Raw genomic sequence first — 23,943 nt, forward strand, 5'->3', positions numbered from 1 at the left:
AGACAAAAGCACAAAATAATGTTTTAGATATAAAAAAATGGATTAGGATTCTACTAACTCCTTACCATCATAGTTCCTGTTTCCTGAAGATCTTGGTAAATGATGTTGCTGGTAATTGTAACCGGCATCGCGTTCCATTGCATTGGCAGAGCCGCTTCCGGATGAACTGCTCCCGGATTTTGTTGCAACTACACCGGATTTGGGCTTGGCGGCTGATGCATTCCGGGCTTTCCTAGAAATGACAGAAAAATTAGATTATTTATTCCAAGTTTATATATATATATATATATATATATATATATATGTATATATTAGCGAACCCGACGAACTCCCTTTCGTCACCAGATAGTTTCGTGAGGGAGATGAAGAAATTTTTTGTTTGTTTTATATTTGAAAAGGAAAAATGTGATTTTATTACACAACAGTAATGAATTTATTTCGATTACAAAAATGAAGTGTTTTTTAATTGAACTTCTCTAAGTAAATAAAAGTGAATCCGCCAATTATCCGTTTCATTGAAGTGCTCTTTGGTAAACCACATTTTTTGTTTTTTGGTCTGACGTTAACACAAACAAAGCGGATGGTTTCCCAACTCGTGAACAGGCAACGTATAACTGCCCATGTGAAAAACAATGATTTTCTAAATAATCTATTTAAAATTTATCCCGTAAACACTAAGCGATTGGCCTTGAGACTTGTTATTGCGAACGCAAGGCGAACTGGAAATTGCAATCGTTTGGAGTCAAACGGAAGACCAGTCGGAATCATTGGTATGTCACCAAATCGCCAGCAATTTTTGATCGAATGGTGAAATTCAGTGCGTGTACATCATTATCGTTTGCGGCAAGAATTGCTTGTTGACTTAACCGAGCATAATTCGGATAATTCTCACTAATGTCATTACTCGAATTTTTAATTACGGTGCGTAAAGTTCCAGCAATTTGCATTAAGGCACAATGCCATGCACCACTAATTTTCTTAGCTATAAACGTTACGGAGCCCGAGATCTTTCCGACTTATTTTTATATATATATATATATATATATATATATATGTAGATATATATATATATATATATTTACACTAGCTGGCCCGGAAAACCTTGTTTGACTATAAATTTGTATCTAAAAAATTTTAGTACAAAATGTTTGGTGAATGTAAAAGCGCGTGGTATATAAGTCAAAGAGACATCTAATACTAGTTATATGGATAGTTCACTCACTGCAACGCATGTCACATATGAATATTCCTAAAGCATTTTAATAGTCATTGCAAGTGCCGGGTTAATCTAAAACTGATTTCATTAAAATTGAATTGATAAATTTGGAGATTCAAGATTTTGAACAATTAATTCTTGAATTTCGGAGCTAAATCCAAAAATTCATTTTTTAATCATCTTGTGGCATGCCTAAAGAATTGGAAGAGATTTTAAAAATTCTGGAAAAATTTTCAGTTTCCTCTCAAATTTAATTTCAAGTGAAGATTTCCTTTCGTGAACTTTTCCGTCGCCAATATTTAAGAATTGTTTTAAAAATGTTTTTATGAATAAAGTGGATATATTTAAGTTTTTCAATAATCTCCAAAAATCTGGCACAAAATTTAGTGAAAAACGTTCAGAAAAAAAAATTATACTTAATCAGTTATCGAGCTTTGCCTAAAATTATTGGTCAACAAAATTGATTATTATGAAATAGGGATTTGTAGTAGAAGTTAGTCGAATTTTTTTGCTCCCAGGGTCTTAAAAGCTTCCAAATTGTTAAAATAAAACTCTCTAAAAGTTTTAGCTCTTAGTATTAACTTTAAGACAGTCCGCAGTCCAATCAAAGTTTCTTGTTTTTTCTTCCTAATTAAAAACTTATTATATAAAATGCATCAAATTTAAATTGTAGAATTTTTATTTATGATCAAAATGCGCAAATACAATTTTATTCTCAAAATATTTATTCACCAAGTCGTTGGAAAATGGAATTTTACCCATGAGAAACATTAGTTGGATTGCGGACTATCTTAAAATTAATATTAAGAGCTAAAACTTTCAGAGATTGTTTTTGTATCAATTTGGAAGCGTTTGAGCCCCTGGGAGCCATAAAATTCGAGCAAATCCATATTAAGGACCACCCGAATACATATATATGTATTAAATTATGATGACTATTATTACTTAGCTTCTTCCTTAGCCTGTTTCTTCAAAATTTTGATTCACTTGTCCCTAAGTTATAAAACAAATAAAATTTTATCCATGTTATTTTTTAAAAAAACTTTGATTGAATTGCGGACTATCTTAAAGTTAATATTAAGACTTCAATCTTTCAGAGATTATTTTTGGATCAATTTGGAAGCATTTGAGCCCTTGGGAGCAAAAAAAATCGAGCAAATCCATATCAAGGATACATATATATCGAATTATGATGACTATTATTACTTAGCTTCTTCTTTGGCCTATTTCTTCAAAATTTTGATTCACTTGTCGCTAAGTTATAAAACAAATGGAAACGTATAGAATTTTACCCATTTAAATTTTTATAAAAAACTTTGATTGAATTGCGGACTATCTAAAAATTAATATTAAGACTTCAAACTTTCGGGGATTATTTTTGGATCAATTTCGAAGCATTTGAGCTTTTGGGAACAAGGAAATTCAAACAAATTTTACTTATAAGAAACTTTGATTGGAGTGCGGACTATCTTAAAATTAATATTAAGAGCTAAAACTTTCAGAGAATAATTTTGTATCATTTTGGAAGCGTTTAAGACCCTGGGAGCAAAAATTCCATATTAAGGACCACCCTAAATATAATTTTGAATTACATACTTAGCTTCTTCCTTGGCCTGTTCCTTCTTGGCTGCCTTGGCAATTGCAAAGGGTAGCATAACCCTTAAGGAAAAACAAAGTTTCAGATTGTTTCAGACGAATTAGCGATTTTTATGAATTTTTGTAGATTTTGGACATTATATAATTGACCATCCTGAAAATAGACAAACAATACCTTTATATATAATTTTTTAAATTATATTAAATTTATATTATTAAAAAATTATTTTATTATTTTACCTGACATCTTTCAAGATGATTTCTCCAAATCCTTCCCCGAATAAAAATATTCCTTCCCAACCCTAGATGATTTGTTCTTGTGAATAGGGTGCCCTTGATGTTGCAAATTTGAGTAAAAAATCAAAAATATAAACTAAAAATTGACAATAGATTTTTTCCAAAAAAACCCCTACAATTTTTTTTTCATTTTTCGGCTGTTGTTTTGTTTTGTTTTGATGGAATTTAGACGTTTGAATTTGACAAGTCGAAAAAAATAATAATAGAATTAAAATTGTAAACTAGTGGTGTATGGCAACGTGCTTTGAGGCAAATTGCTGGAACTTCCCGTACCGTAATGAAATATTCGAGAAATTTTAAACGTTTTCAAATAGATTTTTATAAATACTGTAACTATTATTATACATATTTTGTAGATGAAATATAAGGGCTTTTAAATTGGACGACGACGTTTATGAAGGACCCAAAAGGACCTTATATCATATTTCTAGACATAATTTGATTTTGCATTTTTTAAAATTGTGACGACGGAATATTAAAATTTTGATACATTTATCTCAAACTTTATTAAATTTTTATAATTTTCTAGGCTTTTCATATGCTTATAATATTTTACAAGCTTGATTTTAAGTTTTTTATTTTAATTGAAAATAAGGGAAGGCCTTAAGAAAAAAAAGGTTTAAAAAGAAAATGTCTTAAAAAAGAAAAAGTTTTTTTTAAAAAAAATCTTATTTTTTTTAAAAGAAGGTTGTTTAAAACAATAGGCTATATAAAAAGAAAAAAATGTATTAAAAAAAGAAAGGTTTAAAGAAACAAAAGCTCTTAAAGAAGATAAGGTTAAAAGGGAAAAGTTTTAAAAAGCAAAAAAGTTCATAAGAAAAAATTTTTTTTTAATAAAATTAAAAGAAAATATATTTTTTTAAAAAAAGGTTTATAAGAAAAAAAAGGTTTATAAGAAAAGACAAGATTTATAATAAAAAAGTATAATTTTTTTAAAAAATAAACGAAAGAAAATATATTAAACGTTTATAAGAAAAGAAAAGGTTTATAAGAATACTCAAGGTTTATAATAAAAAAATTTTTTCAAACAGAAAAGGTTTAAAAAAAAACAAATGTTTTTAAAAAAAGATAATAAATAAAGAAAACGAAATAAATAAAGAAGAAGTAATAAAGATAAAAGATTTAAAAAGTTTCAAAAAAGAATGGTCTAAAAAAGTGAGGGTCCTGAAAAATAAAAGGTCTTAAAAAATAAAAGGTCTTAAAAAATAAAAAGTCTTAAAACATAAGAGATCTTAAAAATAAAAGGTCTAAGAAAGGTGATAAATAAAGAAAAGATAATAAATAAAGAAAAAAAGTAATAAAGGGAAGAGGTTTATAAAAAAAAGGTCTCAAAAAAGTAAGGGTCTAAAAAATAGTAAAGGTCAAAAATAGAAAGTCTTAAAAGGGTCTCAAAAATAGAAAGTCTTAAAAAAAAGAAAAGCGTTGATAAAAGAAAAATGTTATATTAACTAAAAAAGGTTATAAAAAAGCAAAAGTGTTATCAAAGAAAAGAAGGATTTTTTAAAAAAATTAAATGTCTTAAAAAATTTTTTTTTTAGAGAAGGATTAAAGAGTAAAGGTTTAAAAACAACAAAAGTTCTCAAAAAACTGTCTTAAAAAATAAAAAGTCGTAGAAAACACAAGATTTTTTTATGAAAAGAAAAGGCTTATAAGAAAGGATTTTTTTTAAAAAAGAAGAAGCTAATAAGAAAAGAAACAGTTTATAAGAAATAAAAACGTTTTTAAAAAAACAAAAGGTTTTTATAAAAAAAGAATTTTTTAAAGAGGTTTAAAAAAAGAAAAGTTTTATAAGAAAAAGGTTTAAGAAAAGAAAACGATTTCCTTTTTAATAAGAAAAAGTTTTAAAAATGAATTAGGTTTTAAAAAAAGGTTTAAAAAAAGTTCATAAAAACAAATATGTATAAAAAAAGTAAAGGATTATAAGGAAATTAAATGTTTATTAAAAAAGTAAAGGTTAAAAAGAAAGAAAAGGTTATAAAAATGAAAAGTAAAGGTTATACCTAAAAATTTAAAAAAAAATACACGTGTGCGATGAATTTGAGCACAGTACGACCATCTGTTGAGTACGGAAAATACTAAAACAGACTAAAAAAAATTATTTTGAATTTATAATAATAAATTATTCTTCTACATTTCAATAATAATTTATTAGACTAGCATACATATATATTAATTACATATAATATGACAATAATTAATGACTCCACTTAATTAAGAATGTTAGTTAGTCAACTTAGCAAAAAATATATACTCTTTACACATTTGTCAACAAAATTTGAACTGATAATTCAAATTTTAAAGTATTTAGGCCAAAATAATTAATAATAATATTATTATTGATTATTTTAATTATGATATAAGGTAAGATTGGTTTACATCTATATATAATAGTAGAGAGTATAGTAGTAGTATTAAAGTTTAGAGTAAAAAGTTTTACGATTTTGAGATTTGCCGGTGAAAATAAAATATATTGGGTAAATGACAATTATCATTTAACAATTTTTATTAAATTGTTCAAAGGTCAGTAAACGATGTTTTTTTCCAAATTTTTGACTAAAACATTGAAAAATCGAAAATTAATTTGTTAACTAAAATATTAGGTTGTCAAATATCTCCCTTCCGCTTTTTTGTTCTTGGTTTATAATACAAAAAGGCGGAAGGGAGATATTTGACAACCATCGTTTAATAATATTTTATTTTAGTATTGAAAATGATTTATATAGAATCTAATATGAAAAATTGTGAATCTTTTTAACCAAAAAATCTAATAATCTTAAAAGAACTCTACAAAAATCTTGCGAGAATTTTATATGAAAAATTATGATATTTTAAATAAAAGAATCTAATGTGTTTGTAAGAATATAACAAAAATCTGATGAGAATCTCATAAGAAAAATCAACACAGTAAAATGTGAAAAATTTAGAATCTTTTTAACATAAAAATCTAATAAGAATCTAACAGAAATCTAATAAAATCTAGCAAAAATGTGATAAAAATATTGTGGAAATGTAATAGAAAACTTATACAAATTTCAGAACATCAACACAAGCATTGTCAATCTTTCCACCAAAAAAATCTAATAAAAGTTTAATAAAATCTGACAAAAGTCCAATCTCGTGTGGGAATCAAATTAAGAGATTTCAAAAAACAATGTAGACTATATAAAAAATTGTGAATCGTTTTACCAGTTAAAATTATTAAGAATCTAATAGAAATCTAATAAAATGTTACGAGAATTTAATACGAAATAAGAATCTAACATGAATCTAATGTACGAAAAACTTAAAAATTGTGAATCTTCTTAACAAAAAAAAATTAATAAGAATTTCAAAAAAATCTAACAAAAATCTAGTAAGAATCTTGACTTGATTAAAAAAAATCAACACAAGCAATATAAAAAATTGTGAATCTTTTTAACAAAAAATCTAATAAGTATTTAATAAAAATCTAATAAAAACTAACTAAAATATAATAAGAATCTAGTAAAATTTTAATAAGTATGGCAAAAGGAATTATTTTTGTTTCTGATTTATAATTGTTTTCTAATATTTTTTTTTATATTTTCTAATTTTTTTTTACTTTTACCGGCAAATACAAATCGTGTTTTTATTTTCTTAAGGCACAATATTTTATTTTGTTTATTTAAAAGCCGTTTATTATTATTAAGTAAATATTATTATTAGCCAAGTTTCCAAAATCATCAAAAACGATTTTTTTGAACATGTTTTTTGGGAACAAAGCTGTGATGAAATTATCCTAATACATTTTATATATTAAATATATTTAAATAAATATTTTAAAGTGCTAAAAGAGACTGATACAAAATTGATTTAATAATAAAAATAACAATTTAAAATTATATTTTGTTGCAAAACTTGATTTTTTATTACTGAATCGATTTCATATCATGTCTGTAAATATACAAGTTAAAAAATAAATTTTCTTTTGTTTTAAACAACTAATAAACAATAATAATACATTTGTTTAACAGAAATAACTATTTTTTTTATTTTTGTTTATATTTTTAATCGAATTATGATTATCGTAGTTTTGGGAGTGACTAGAGATGGCTATAGACGGAGGGCCAACGACCAAAAAGAAATTTGCTATGAAAACCGACATTTTAGAAAACCGGTTTTTGAATAGTAATTTTTCCTAAAACCGGTTTTGAGTAATTATAAAAGTAAAGATGAGTATAGACATAAAGCCAACGATCCACTTGATATAAAAAAACTGCTCGATGAGCAAGAAAATTTATCCAAAAACGGACATTTTGAAAAACAGGTTTTCGAATAGTATTTTTTCCTAGAACCGGTTTAGAGTTTTTATAAAAAAAACTATCCGCTCAAATAATTTGAACGCAGTTTTCATGTTATGTAAAAACGTATCGTAAAGTTTTAAAAGTGAAAATACCGGAATACCGAAAAACCGGTATCGACTTGTTTTATAGGTATTGCATTCCCTGCAATGTATTAATTATGAATAATAAAATGTTTTGTAGTAAAAATTGATATATTACAAAAAATATCATTAACCCACCTCAAGTCCTTGGCTACTGAAATCAACCTATTTCCAAAAAATTTGGTAAAATTTAGTAGATTTTGTGGCTTCAGCAAAATTGTCGTTGACCTTCCATCTAATTTTCAAATTGATCATTTACCAATCAAAAATCTATTTGAAAAAAATCTAACAAATTAATAAAGTTGCATATTAAAAATTTTATATCATAACCCAATTGTTATTTTTAAGAAACCTCTATAAATAAACATATAAATTATTTATTATTATTATTTTTGTGATAAATGACCAAATTGAAACCTGTTTTGAAAATGCTTAAAGTTAAAATGTTTTTATATGAATTATGCAAAAATGTGTGTGATATTCAATATTATTATTAACTATTCTTAAATATGTATAAATATTATTGTCAAATTTTTACTTAAGGTCTAGAAATACAATAAAATCTGCCCCAAAGTGTGAAAAAGTGATAAAATAGATTTTTGAAATTTAAAACAACATTTTGGGTATTTTTTTGGGTAGACAGTTCAAATTTTGCACTTTGGCGTAGATTTTATTTATAATTTTTCTGTGTTTTAAATATTGACTAATATATTTGACTAATATATATTGTTAATCAAATTAATTTCAAACCAAAGAAAGAAAAAAAGATTTATAAACCAAATGTTGCCGCCCAATATAAATCTTATTAGAATATTATATGAATCCAAGAAGAAACTTCGAAGAATTTAATTTAAATATGCAAAATGCATGAATGATAATGCAATTGCAATACCTATTTTATTATTCAATATTCAAAACACATTTAATTTATTTATTTTTGTATGGCGCATATTTTTCCGTTTTCATTTAAAAAAAAGTGTTGAACACTTTGTTGTTTAATATAAAATATTTTTAAAAAATTGGCAATGCGGTTTGCAGTTAAAATACAATTCAACTATTTTGGACATTTTTTTTCTAAAAAATCAGATTTCAAAAAACAACTATTCAAAAAATTGTTCGTACACCGCCAAAAAAAATATTTACTCTAATTTTAAAACATTTTAAATAATTTGCAGTAATCTATCTAATTGTTTTCCTGTAAATCAGTATTTCCCTACGTTTTTATAAAAATGTAGAAAAATTCTACTAAAATATATAAATCGAAAAATATATAAATCTTTTTGATAAATAATGTAAAAAGAATCTTATAACTACCTTGTAAGAATTTATTAGTCTTCTTGTGAGATTTTAAAAAGAATTTTATCAGGTTTTAAAAAATGTCATAACAACTGAAAAATTGAGAATAATATGCTCTAAGCCTTATTTATTTTTCCCCAGAAAACAGAACACATTTAAATAGCATAAAAAGATTGGGAAACACTGATAAAGATTGTTTTATTTCGTTTTTGTTCTAAGAACATTCTATTCTTATTATTTTATTCGTATTTTTACATCATTTAATATTTTATTATTATCATTTAATCCGGACTAATTATTCACAAATGTACAAAAAAATTTAGGCCATATTTTCTGACATGGAAGAACGTTGTCGGAAGTCAACAAAAATTTCAAAAATTTTTGCTCTGATAAAAATATATATGTATAACTTATAAATAAATATATTTTGTAAATATTATGTCAACAAAATCTATAAAATTAATTAAAACTCTGTAACAATAAAAACAAATTTTTCAATAAAATTTCGTACGCAACTTTTTCCAAAATTGATAAAATTAAATATTTAGTTTAGTTGCGTATTTGGTTTTACCTCGCTTAATTTTTTTCCACGTAATTTCCAGGGAAAGTTCCAAAGCAACCTGAAATTATAATAAATTAATAAGAAATATATATATATATATATATATATATATATATATATATATATTGTTTAATTTGAGTTTAATAATCGGGCGTAACATCAATAAAAATAGTCAATAAAATCTATTTTTATTGATGTTACGCCCGATTATTAAACTCAAATTAAACATATATATCAACATCAAATTCAAGACTATTCAAAAATATTTATATATATATATATATATATATATATATATATATATAAATTTACTTAAAACTAATGATAGAGAATCTAATTAGAATTTCAAGAGGATTTCACAAAATGACAACAAAGCAATGAAAGAATTTGGTATTCATCTAATAAGAAACATATAGAAATCTAACAAAAATCTAAGAAGAATCTTGTCTAATCTAATTCAATGATAATATAATAAGGATTTTGAAAAATCAACACAAGTAAAATTAGAAATTGTGAATGTTTTAACCAAAAAAACAAATAAGAATTCCTTAAGAATCTAACCAAAACTTAATTTTGTAAGAATCTAATTAGCGTCTAATACGACTAAAATAAATATTTTTTCAGTGAATCCTAATAAAATTTTTACTGGATTCTTAAAAGATTTTTGTTAGATTTCTGCAAGATTTTTAAAGAATTATTATAAGATTCTCATTAGATTTTAACAAAATTCTTATAAAATTCATGTTACTGTTAGATTCTTATAAGATTTTTATTAGATTTCTATTATTATGTTATACAATTCTTATTAGATACTTATTAAATTTTATAAAAAAATTATTAAATTTATGTCAGAACCATATAAGATTCTGACGATTCTCTTAATTTCAATTTCTAAAAAAAAATTAGAATTTCTGAAAAAGTTTAGAAATTCCAAAGAATGTAAAAATTCCAAAAAATGTAGAAATTCAAAGAAATGTAGAAATTCAAAAAAAAAAATAGAAATTCCGCAAAATTTTGATATTCCAAAAAATTTTGATATTCCAAACAACATTCCAAAACATGTATAATTTCCAAAAAATGTAGAAATTCAAAAAAATATAGAAATTCCAAAAAATGTGAAATTCCAAAAAATGTGAAATTCCAAAAAATGTGAAATTCCAAAAAAATTTGCGATCCTAAGAAAATAAATAATTTCTAAAAAACGTAGAAATTCCAAAAAATGTAAAAATTTCAAAAAAATTAGCAATTCCAAAAAATGTATAATTTCTAAGAAATGTATGAAAATGTATAAATTCCAAAAAACGTAGAAATTCTAAAAAATGTAGAAATTCCAAAAAATGAATAATTTCTAAAAAACGTAAAAATTCCAAAAATGTAGAAGTTTCTAAAAAATGTAGAAATTCCAAAAAAATGTAGAAATTCCAAAAATGTAGAAATTCCAAAAAATTTAGAAATTCCAAAAAATTTAGAAATTTAAAAAATTTAGAAATTTAAAAAATGTAGAAATTCCAAAAAATGTAGAAATTCCAAAGAATGTAAAAATTCCAAAAAATGTAGAAATTCCAAAAAATGTAGAAATTCCAAAAAATGTAGAAATTCCAAAAAATGTAGAAATTCCAATAAATGTAGAAATGCCAAAAAATGTAGAAATTCCAAAAAATGTAAAAATTCCAAAAAATTTAGCAATTTCAAAAAATGTAGAAATTCTAATAAATATAAAAATTCCAAAAAATGTAGAAATTCATAAACTTTGAACTTCTAAATCGGAATTTGAACTTTTAAAATAAAATTTGAATTTCTAAAACAAAATTTGAATTTTTAGAACAAAATTTGAACTTTTAGAACAAAATTCGGACTCCCAAAAAATCTGGACTTCCAAAAAATTTGGATTGCCAAAAAATTTAGACTCCCAAAAAATTAGAACTCCTTAAAAATTCAAACTTGCAAAAAATTTGAACTTAAAAAAAATTAGATTTTATAATAATTAGAAATACTGAAACTTTGCAAACTTTGCAAACTCGTGAACGATTTCAAAACAAACTATCATAACTTATTTCATAATTTTTTTAAAATTCTAAAATTTTTTGTTTATATAAATTAGAACTCCCAAATTTACCTGTACGTTGCGAAGACCCAACATACCACCCATCATCACATTTCTCTAAAACATAAACAATGTCACCTTCGGCCAACTCCAATTCATCAGAATTCTGAGGTTTGTACTTGTACAGAGCACGATATCTAAAACATAAAAAATCCAACTAAATCAAATTAAACCGAATAAAAATACCCTTCTCTCTATAATATTTTCTCCTTACGCCACTGGTTCCGTATGAGTATCAACAGTCAGAGTATTTTCAATGGAAGTCGGCCTCGTCGTCTTAACATTTCCCGTAGAACCAGCCAAGTGCCCGATTCCTGGACAGGGCGGCGGCACGTAATGATGTGCGCCCATGCTCTGGTGTCTCGCACCGTTCGTCATCAGAGAATGGGCTGCCGGGGACGCCACTGGTTTGGCGGTGTCCAGGGCTGGCAGCGAGGAAGCACTGCCGATGTCTGCGAGGACTTCGACGTAGGATACTGGGAATATGCCTCGTTTGTTGTTTATACGACCTGGGGGTAATAGTCACATTATATTATTTTTTGACTTGCAATACTTGACGTGGATGCTATAGCATTCATCTAGTAAACAACGACTAAAATATGATAACAGTATTTTCGTATTATCTTTTCCCGTAGTCACTAATCAGCATGGGCAAGCACATTGCAAAAAATACAAACGCAATACTTGACGTGGATGCTATAGCATTCATCTAGTATATAACAATTAAAATATGATAAAAGTATTTTCGTATTATCTTATCTTTTCCCCTAGTCACTAATTACCTTAGGCAAACAAATGCGGAAAATACAAGCGCAATACTTGACGTGGATGCTATAGCATTCATCAAAACAAAAAATATTTCTTTAAATATTCGATAAAAAAATGTAATTTCTTTAAAGATTATTTTGTGGCAACTTTGTGGTGTCTGGTTACACATCTTTTGCCCTCTACTTTAAAATAGTATCTTTGAAACATATATTTAGGTATCGTAAACTAAATAACAGTGCTCAAAACGAAAAAAACTAGTGACGAAACAAATAATTTCTTCATAAGTGACCGATTATTTCGTGACATTTTTGTGATGCCTGGTTATACACTATTTGCCCTCTACTTTGAAATAGTACTGCTGCAAAATATATTCAGGTATCGTAAACTAAATAAAAGTGCTCAAAACGAAATAAAATACTTTCTTCAAAAAATGACAACGTGGTCATTTATCTCGTGACAAGTTTGTAGTATCTGTTTATACACTATTTGCCCTCTACTTTAAAATATTGTTTTAGAAAAATATATTCAGGTATTTTGAACAATATTCAAGTATTGTGAACTAAATAACAGTGCTCAAGACAAAAAACAACAACAACGAAATAAAATACTTTCTTAAGACAAATGAAAAAAATTGTCGCCCAATTTGATGCGATGTCCGGTTACACATCATTTGCCCTCTGTTTTAAAATAGTACTTGCTGAAAAATATATTCAGGTATCGTAAACTAAATAACAGTGCTCAAAACGAAAAAAACAACCACGAAATAAAATACTTTGTTTCAAAAATTGACAAAGAGACCGTTTTTCTTGTGACAACTTTGTGATGTCTGGTTATACACTATTTGCCCTTTACTTTAAAATAGTTTTTGTAAAATATATTCAGGTATTGTGAACTAAGTAACAGTGTTGAACAAAAAAATAACGAAGTAAAATATTTTTTTTTAAAGAAATCGATAATGCGCCTGTTCATTGTTAGCTTTGATGGAATATATGGTTACACATTTTTTGCTCTTTACTTTAAAATAGTACAGTTAAATAATATATTCAAGTATCATAAACCAAAAAGTGCTCATTTTTAATTTTAAATATCATTGTTAAAATGTCCATACTTCACTTGTTTTTAAAATAATGGTTTGGATCTTTTAAACCTCCTTTTGCACTCTACTTTAGAATAACATCGTTAAAAAAATACCATACTTTACTTGTTTTTGAGATAATGGTGGTGGACGTTTTTAATAAAGAAAAATCTACATACACATTCTCAATTTTACCAAACGAAAGTGCTTTTCGCATTCAACAGATGGCGCCACTGTGCTCAAGATCATAATTTTTTTATAGCTCTGGTTATTATATATACATTTTATTTATTCTAATTAATTAAAAGTTCATTATTTCTATATTTATACATTGAAATAAAAATTGTCTAGAAATAAACGTAGGGGTAAATTTACGTGATAAGTTTAGTGGCGCACCTATAGAATGCAGAATAAATTAAAATTGAGACTGAGTTTGCGATCTATTTATACTATGTTTACCTTCAAACCAATTTTCATCAACCCTTCTAGTCAACGTGACCAATTCGCCCTTCAGTAAAGATAACTCCAAATTGGTTTGGGCGATAAAATTGAATTTGGCCCTTGCTTGGCCTTCGACAGGTTTGCGTTGCACTTGGCGTATGCCATCATGGGGCAAAATCTAAAAAAAGAAAAAAAAGTAAATTGTATTATTCTAAATAATAGTTAAAATCTTATTGCAACAGGGGTAACTAGGCGTTTTTCAATAAGATCTTGAACGGTATTAAAATGATTTTTGGTCTCGGTGGGGGATATACCCCTACACCTCACCCTTTGCGTCATATTGTCATAACTAGTGTCAAGCAAGGGCTCAAGCAGTGTGCAAAAGTGTGCAGGGATGTAAAGTATTTTTGTCAGGCAATATAAAATTGTACTAAATGTCATGTTACAACTTCATCTAACTTAGATAATGTGGTAAAACGTTTGTAATTGTCAAAATAAAATGCTTTCTTTAAAAAATGACAACGTGGGCTCTTATCTCATGACAATGTGTGATGTATGGTTATACACCATTACCATTTGCCCTCTACTTTAAAATAGTACCGCTAAAAATATATACAGGCATCGTGAACTAAATAACAGTGCTCAAAACGCTAAAAACTAGCGACGAAACAAATAATTTCTTCGAAAGTGACCGATTATTTCATCTTGGGACATACCCCTACACCTCACCATTTGTATCATGTCATCATAACTACTGTCGCAAGGGCTCAAGCAGTGTACAAAAGTGTGCAGGTGTGTCATTTTTGTCAGACAATGTATATAATTGTACTAAATGTTATGTTTTAATTTTATCCAATTTTGATAATATGTAACAATATTTGTGATTACTAAATTACTTAACCCTACGTTAAGTTTCGTTCCTATAGCCATAAAATTATTATTAGCGATATGTCTTAACATTTTTATAGATGCTTTTGATATTTAGCAATGTAATCATACAAATATTTACCAAATGGTTTATTTTCCCTAATCTTTTGATAACCAGTTACAAGTAATATATTTTTGTCACAAATTAAAAAAAAATGAGCCTGGTAGGGTTAAAGTTATCTTGATTGATTTGAAAAAATCGCATTTGGGGTTAGTTGACTAAAATTTTAGGACTAGTTGTAGTTGTAGATTTGGTAGATTGTATATCTCACCTCGACATAATTATATGGAAACATCCCTACCGCAGCATTGTGTTCACCCTCATACCAATTTCTGTCCAGTTGTCTCCTGACATAGATCAAGTCGCCTTTGCGGAAACTCAATTCGCGAGCAGATTGACCCTGAAAAACAAACCAACATTAATATCTTGAAATTATTTTTAATTTTTTTTATGATTACCTGGAAATTGTACAAAGCCCTGGCAACGATTCGTCTCTCTGGTCGATTTTTCAGCTCGTTCGTTATCGTCGGCTCTGCACCCACAAAATCGTCAAAACGATTCAAAGGAATCGGAGATTTCTGGTCAGGCGTGAAATTGTCGGCGTGGCGACGGTTGTTCATGTCTTGCAATTCCTAAAAAAACAAATAGAAATAATTAGTGAAAATTAAAATAATATATAAATGAATGAACAACTAAATTATTAAATATTTAATCATTTCCTGGAATATTGAGTATAATGTCGGACAGATGCTAATGAGGACTGAGGATGTTCTGTTTCATGGTTTGCAGAAAGCTTTTGACAAAGTCAACTGGGGTAATTTTATGTGGATTTTGAAATTTGTTGGCATCGACTAGATGTCTGGTTTAAAACCATTTGCCCTCTACTTTAAAACAGTATCTGAGAAAAATATATTTAGGTATCGTAAACTTAATAACAGTGCTCAAAATGAAAAAAACTAGCGACAAAAAATTAAATTTCTTAAATTTCTTTAAAGGTGGCCAATTATTTCGTGACATCATTGTAAAGTCTGGCTTAAAACCATTTGCCCTCTACTTTAAAATAGTTCCGCTAAAAATATATTCAGGTATCGTAAACTGAATAACAGTGCTCAAAACGAAAAAAAAATAATAAAATAGAATACTTTGTTTAAAAAAATGACAATGTGGTCATTTATTGCGTGACAAGTTTGTAGTATCTGTTCATACACCATTTGTCCTCTACTTAAAAATAGTATCTGAGAAAAATATATTCAGGTATCGTAAATTAAATAACAGTGCTCGAAATAAAAAAAAACTAGCAACGAAAATGAAATCTCTTAAATTTCTTTGAAAATGGTTAACTATTTCGTGACAACTTTGTAAAGTCTGGCTTAAAACCATTTGTCCTCTACTTTAAAATAGTATTTTTGAAAAATATATTTAGGTATCATAAATTAAATAACAGTGCTCAAAACAAAAATAACCAAAAGTGAAATAAAATACTTTCTTTAAAAAAATTACAAAGTGACCGTTTATCTTGTGACAACTGTTCATACATCATTTGCCCTTTACTTTAAAATAGTACCGCTAAAAAATATATTCAGGTATCGTAAACTAAATAACAGTGCTCAAAACGAAAAAAAAACAACAACAAAATAGAATACTTTGTTTAAAAAAATGACAATGTGGTCATTTATCTCGTGACAAGTTTGTAGTATCTGTTTATACACCATTGGCCCTCTACTTTAAAATAGTGTCTTTAAAAAATATATTCAGGTATTGTGAACTAAATAACAGTGCTCAAAACAAAATTGGATTGGAGAGAGCCCAGGCTGATCCAGAATTTGTATATGGAATGCCGTAGTCCATATTGTAAAAATACCAAAATTGTAGAGACAATAATCCAAATTGTAGACAGAAATTCCACGAAATATTAAGTTTTATATTTGGTTTATTTTATGTATGATTAGTATTGACAACACTATGTGTAATCATATTGATCATTTATAAAATATAGTTGGTATTTGCGTGTTTACAATTAAAAAGAAAAGGTTTCAAGAATTATAATTTTGGCAATTAGAGTGGGGAGAAAAAAATCGAGAGATCCGAACGGACAATTGAACTTTTTGTTTTTGCGCTGACACTATGATGAGCCCAAAATAATGTACATCTGTCAAGTTGAGATGCGACGTGTGTTGACAGGTCGCTACATGTATATGGGACAGATAAGAAGTAAAGGTTTTGTTGAATGAAGGAGATACAGATATCGTTGAAATAGGTAGAGGAGTGCAGCAAGGATGCTAGACAACTAGGCATTTGAAGACTGGAAATTTTTAGTTTGGAGGAAGAAGAATATCAACAATAAAGGCCTTAGGACAGACTACTGTTTAGTTATCATTGTAGTTTAGTATCTATCTTTTTCTTACCAGTAGATATTTCCTTCGCCTCTCCTCCTTGTGCCTGATGCGCATTGCCTCGGCCTGTCGCCTGGCCAATTCCTCCTCTGACCAGGCGTCAAGGGCCTCTCTTCTCACAGGCGACCTGTAGTGTATGGTCACCTCGCCGTCCACGTACCGATATGGAGATTCTGAAAAAAAAAAATAAAATAAATTAGAAAATTCTAAAATCTTGTAATAACAACTAGTTTTAATTATAACTAGCAAACCCGACGAACTCCGTTTCGCCACCAGATGGTTTCGTAAGAAAGATGAAGAAATTTTTTTTTGTTTTATATTTGAAAAGGAAAAATTTGATTTTATTGCACAACAGTAATGAATTTATTGCGATTACAAAAATGAACTGTTGGGTTTTTCAGTTGAACTTCTCTAAGTAAATGAAAGTGAATCCGCAAAATATTCGTTTCATTGAAGTGCTCTTTGGAAAACCACATTTTTTGTTTTTTGGTCTGACGTTAACACAAATAAAGCGGATGGTTTTCCAACTCGTGAACAGGCAACGTATAACTGCCCATGTGAAAAACCATGATTTTATAAATAATCTATTTAAAATTTATCCCGCAAACACTAAGCAATTGGCCTTGCGTCGTGTTATTGCGAACGCAAGGCGAACTGGAAATTGCAATCGTTTGAAGTCAAACGGAAGACCTGTCGGAATCATTGGTATGTCATCAAATCGCCAGCAATTTTTGATTGAATGGTGAAATTCAGTGCATGTACATCATTATTCTTTGCGTCAAGAATTGCTCGTTGACTTAACCAAACATAATTCTGATAATTCTCACTAATGTCATTACTCGAATTTTTAATTACGGTGCGTGAAGTTTCAGCAATTTGCATTAAGGCACGATGCCATGCACAACTAATTTTCTTAGCTATAAACCTCACGGAGCCGGAGACCTTTCCAACGAATGCAAAATTGTCGAAATCGGTGCTTTCTGGAGTTATATCGTCAAAAAGAAAAGCCCGACTTAATTTAATATATATGTAGATAAAGGACATTGATAGGATAATTTTCGTGATAATATTAGGGTGATTCTCAAAATGGATATTTTCGAATTTCTTTGCTCCTAGGGACTCAAATGCTTCAGAATTTATAAAAAAATCTCTGAAAGTTTCCTAATATTAAATTTAACATAGTCCGCAAGCCAACGAAAGTTTCTTATGGGTAAAATTCCATTTGTTCTTTAGAATTTGATAACTTAGCGACAAGTGAATCAAAATTTTGAGAATAACATTCCCAAAAATCTTTGGCCCTCTACTTTAAAATAGTACCGTTAAAAATATATTTTAGGTATCGTAAACTAAATAACAGGGCTCAAAACGAAAAAAACTAATGAAGAAACAAATAATTTCATCAAAGGTGACCGATTATATCGTGACATCTTTTTGATATCTTCTTATACACCATTTGCCCTCTACTTTAAAATAGTACCGCTAAAAATATATTCAGGTATCATAAACTAAATAACAGTACTCGACACGATAATAACAAATAATAAAATGAAATACTTTCTTAAAAAAATTGACAAGAAACCGTTTATCCAGACAACTTCGTGATGTGTGCTTACACATCTTTTGTCATCTACTTTAAAATAGTATCTTTAAAATTATTCAGGTATTGTACACTAAATAACAGTGCTCAAAACGAAATAAAATACTTTCTTCCATCTTCAACTTTCATAAATAAAAAATTTACAACAAAAATTTGGTATGTTTTATGAAATAAGTATTTACTTAGGAAGAAAAACCAAGGATCTTTTATTGAATTGCGGACTATGTTAGAGCTAATATTAGGAGCTAAAACTTTCCGAGAATTTTTCTTAATCAATTTGGAAGCATTTGTACCCCTGGGAGCAAAGAAATTAATTTAATTATGTTTAAAAAAATTAACTGACAATAAATTAAAATTTATTCACTACTCATCAATAAATTAAAATTAAATTATGTCGAAGCGAGTAGTTTTGAATTGTTGATTTTATTACGCAAAATGTTTGAAATTAAGTTAAAAAGCACTGAAATTGAGTTAAAAAAAATACAAATTTTGATAAATTTTGTCACAACTAAATATTTAACAGTTGTTTGCGTAAATAGAAGCTAAAAAAGTTAATCCAATAATGTTCTTCAATCATAACGCTTTTTTTAAATTAAATTACGAGTAAAATTTAAATGTACATGTCTTGATTATTTATGAAAAAAATGTTACATATTTTGTTCATTTCTGTTGAAGCTAAAATTATTTTTGAAATAAATAAATAAAAGTTGATAAATATAATTAGAAATTAAAATCAACTACATAAATGTAATATTTATAAATTGAACTTTCAGAATTATTTAAAGTATACGCGTATACCTTATAGTATTAAATTATTATTATACAATTATTATTAATTTATAAATAATTATAATTACTTTTATGTTATTAGAAAAACCATAATTACACAAACTAGTCAGGTAAACCCATAAATTTCCTACAAAGAAGAATGTTTGGTAGGAATTTTGGTAGGAATTTTTGTACCTGTAATAATGACCTTAAAAGCTAATTTAGAAAATATATCATTTACCTACGGAAGTCATCCTATGGCACTAAAATATTTTCACTTCACTTATTTTTTTATCTTTATGTTATTTTGAAATAAAATCACTGTTTAATGGATTTCACGTGCTATTTTATGAAAAACAACCTGACATTTTAAAAATAAATAGAAAAAATATTTCTACTGAAGGTAAAGAAACAAGCGCATGCCATAAATATGAGTAATCGTAATATATATATATATATATATATATATATATATATATATATATAAACTAAAAACCTTTAATTGCCAATCTATTTCTAATAATTTATTAGAAAATTTTATTCGTCAATTTTACATATTTTATTTATTTCATATATAACGTACATTTCATATATAACGCACTAATAGTAAATTTGGTTTAATTCGGTTAAAGTTGATTTTTAACACGTGAATCGCCATGTCAGTCATATGTGTCTGACACAAAATATAGTGTCTCGGCAAATATTTTTTTTATTTGACACATTTTACAAAAAAGCTAAAGCTAAACTAATGATAAAAATACTTAAAATTAATGGAAATGAATTAAAATCAGAATAAATAGGAAATAATTCGAGAGCAAAAGGAACTCTACTGACGAACAAACTGAAATATGGAAAAGCTTTCTACTGACGAGAAAAATCAAATGTCAATCATATTTATCTGACAACAAAAACATTTTTTTCATGCTTTCAGTTTCTTTTAACTAAATTATCTAATAAAGCAACCATGAACCATGTGAATTTTTGATATTATCGTGGAGTTTAACGTGTTAATACGTATATATATATATATATATATATATATTATACATATATTATCTGACTGTTTTTTCAACAATTGTTATTCGCAAAAAAGTGTAAACAGGTATTAAGTTGCAAGATAAATAACATACGAGTCGTATATAAGGTGTCTTGTGATGTCTTAACAAGAAAAACAAATGATCTTATTGTATTATATAAGAATATGGTATTTTATATATATATATATATATATATATATAAAAGATCAAGAACGTTTCCATATCGAGTAGAAAAAATATAAGTTAATTATCGCAAAAGCCGCACCCACATTTCTTGAAAGGTAAAATATTTATATAACACTGGAAAATGCGCACAAAGTTAAATTCTTGGTAATTTAAAATTATAAACTAGCACGAGAATCAATTTTTTATATAATTCATAAAAAAATTACAATGTAATTCTCAGTAAGGAACGCAATACCGGTATACCGATATACCGAAAAACCGGTACACCGTTTAATTTTTTGTCAATATAAACTTTAAATCTCATAATCGCTCCAAACAAATGTCTTTTTAGGTCGTTCTACTGTATAATATTTTTAAATAAAATTCGACTAATAAATAAACGTTTTATCATCAGCACTTGATAATATTTATTTTTGTTCTAACATATATATAATTCATAATAATTACTAAATAGTTTTGTTATAAAAAGCAGATTATAAATTTATGAGTAACAATTTTTTCAAAACGTAATTCGATAGTAAGTCTTGGGAAAAATAAAAACAATAAAGACAAATAAAAATTTGCACAAATTTACTTATTATATAAAACTTTGGGCATGTAGTTAAAACAAATCTAAAAACAAAGGATCTAAGAAAGTCTTACTGTAGAAAATTGACAAAATATTAGTAGAAAGATAATATCAAAATTTTTGCCGAAAAATGTATAATATTTATATTATGATTTATATTCTTATTTATTTTTATTCGTTTTTAACGTCATGTTTTTAAGAAATCGATACTTCATCAATATTCATAAAAGGAGAACATCTTTTTAGCCATATATAATATCTGAATGACTTGTTTACGTATGTTAATTTGTTCTGCATATATTATATTAAATATACATACATAAATACATACATACATACATATATATATATATATATATATATATATATATATGGGTATATATATATGGGTATGTGTATATAAAACCATGAGATCTGTTCTATAAACAATATTCTATTAACTTATGAATGTCAACAAAAATTTGCATTTTTGAGGGCATCAAGATTTTGAATTCAGTAATTCAAAAAGCAAATTGAAATTTCTGTTAACCGTCATGTCAGTCATATGTGCCTGACACAAAAAAGTTATACATAAGTTATGTCAGTCTCCTATGTCTGACATACGATGTTTGATAGATAGTGTGACATAAAAAACGTGTTTTGGCAATAAAATAATTGTTTCTTTGACACCTTAAATTTTCTTGCTACATCATTAACAAAATTATCTAATATAGTTATGGACTATATGACTATTTTTCTGATATTATCGTGATATTTAACGCGTTAATATCTATTTTTTAAATAATTGAATAAATATTGATTGTTGTTTCGTGTGGTTTAATTTTATTTGATTTGCGATGCTAGAAACTCATAAAATAATTAAATTGAAAAAAAATAAAGAAAAGGATTCAAAACTAAAAAATATTCCGCCTATTGCAAAAGAATTTGAGTCAAAATCATATGACTGACATGACGATTGAAGTGTTCAACTTAAAATATTAGTTATAAAGAGTTGGTTTTTTTGTTGATATTTTTTACCAAGACTTAAATTTAGTTTATTTTGAAATCTTTATTGTATATAAGTATAATGCGTATAGAATTTACAAACATAATTTAATTTAATGTTTTGTTATCAATTTGAGTCATAATGTTTATATAATGTATCCAAATTTGAAATGAAATAAAAAGTCTTTTGAAACTAAAACTAAAACTTAAAATATTAGCAGGTTCTTTATTATAAGAAGAATTAGAATTTATTATAAGTAAGAAAAATAGAAAAGAATTTGTATATAAAATGGATTTTAAAGAAAATATTAATATAAAATACCGTAGAAGAAGGGCATTATTTATCAAAATTGGTAGAATAAATTTTTTGGTATTAAATTAGGTGTAATAAAAAATTATGGCATTGCACATTATTGGAAAAAAATATACGAGGTCTGTTCAAAAAGTACCCGGAATTTTCGTTTTTTCAAAAAAATATTTATTTATTCGTCTACATTAATGTGGTCCCCTTCAAAGTAGTCCCCCCCAGATATAATACACTTATGCCAGCGTTTTTTCCAATTTTCGAAGCACCCTTGATATTCACTTTTTGATATGTCCTTGAGCACTCTCGGCGATTTTCTTCAACCGAGGAAAACCGCCGTCCTTTCATGGGTCTCTTCAACTTTGGGAATAGGAAAAAGTCACACGGAGCCATATCTGGTGAATTTTTGCACTTTGCAACACTTTATTTCATTTTTTACGCAAAATTTAATACAAATTCTTTGACTTTTCAATTCTTCCATTGTAAAAATCGCCGAGCTCAGAAAAACACGTCGAACCTTAGCGACTACCACAGACAAAGTAAACAGTGAATATAGCTGAAAATTTCATCATACTTTAGGGGCATGTATACCAACACAATAAAAAAAAAATTTTGACAATCAGACACTCCAGACCCGCGAAATTTAATTATTAGTAATTCCGGGTACTTTTTGAACACACCTCGTATACCTCAAAGTGAATTAAAACAAACAATAATTAAATTATGGTATTAGTTTGACACACACACCAACAAGTATTAGCACAGTAAGCACATAAAATTAGCACAACACAAATATATTAAACACCAATTTTATTCAACCTTTTATTTTTACTCGAATTGCAATTTATTCAAATATTGGCGCGTAATTTTTCACATAAAAAAATCCACGTGCAAAATAATATGCAAAGAACGACAGCCAATTGAAGACTGACTTGACTTGACTGACTGACTGACCGACTGCGTAAACTTGATACTTTCACGGCTCTCCCATTCCCAAGTGGTAAGTCAGAGAATATCAAATCAAGGGACAAAATATAAAAAAATAATAAATAGGTAAAACAAGTATAAAAACACGACTGCATTGTCATTACTTCAATTTTAATTGTTTTCCCACTCCATAGAGTGCGCCACCAACTGTAGCACGTAAATCTACCCCCAGACTTAATTCTAGATAAGAGTTCGAATCTCCGGTAAGAGATTGAAAAATATTAAGTAGTTAGTTTAGAGTTATAATAGAATTAGGAATTGTAATAAAAAATATGTATGTATAAATCAGAACGTGTAAAAATTAGAGAATTAGAATTAAAATGATTTGAAGTAAAGGGTGTATAAGATGAAATGAATGAAAGAATAGAATATTGTATGAAGAATATGACAGTGTGAAATTGAAGATTGTATAGGATATATATGATTGTATATGT

General features: G+C 27.0%; 1 protein-coding gene across 9 annotated transcripts in view; it reads right to left on the reverse strand.

The window, feature by feature from the left end:
• Positions 1 to 9,266: 9,266 nt before the first annotated feature.
• Positions 9,267 to 23,943, reverse strand: part of LOC113385224 (sorbin and SH3 domain-containing protein 1) — a 104,000-nt gene continuing 89,323 nt past the window's right edge. For all 9 annotated transcript variants that reach the window (XM_026623055.1, XM_026623054.1, XM_026623050.1 and 6 more), the window contains 7 exons: positions 17,091 to 17,251; positions 15,144 to 15,317; positions 14,957 to 15,085; positions 13,776 to 13,935; positions 11,688 to 11,982; positions 11,486 to 11,610; positions 9,267 to 9,427 (listed from right to left, as the gene is read on the reverse strand). In XM_026623055.1, coding sequence (XP_026478840.1) covers positions 9,384 to 9,427; positions 11,486 to 11,610; positions 11,688 to 11,982; positions 13,776 to 13,935; positions 14,957 to 15,085; positions 15,144 to 15,317; positions 17,091 to 17,251 — 1,088 coding nt within the window. In that variant the 3' untranslated portion in view covers positions 9,267 to 9,383. The remainder of the gene's footprint in view (positions 9,428 to 11,485; positions 11,611 to 11,687; positions 11,983 to 13,775; positions 13,936 to 14,956; positions 15,086 to 15,143; positions 15,318 to 17,090; positions 17,252 to 23,943) is intronic.

Source organism: Ctenocephalides felis, unplaced genomic scaffold, assembly GCF_003426905.1.
Source record: "Ctenocephalides felis isolate EL2017-DRISC unplaced genomic scaffold, ASM342690v1 CF-g0.4_SCAFFOLD_03571, whole genome shotgun sequence".
Classification (NCBI taxonomy): Eukaryota; Metazoa; Arthropoda; class Insecta; order Siphonaptera; family Pulicidae; genus Ctenocephalides; species Ctenocephalides felis.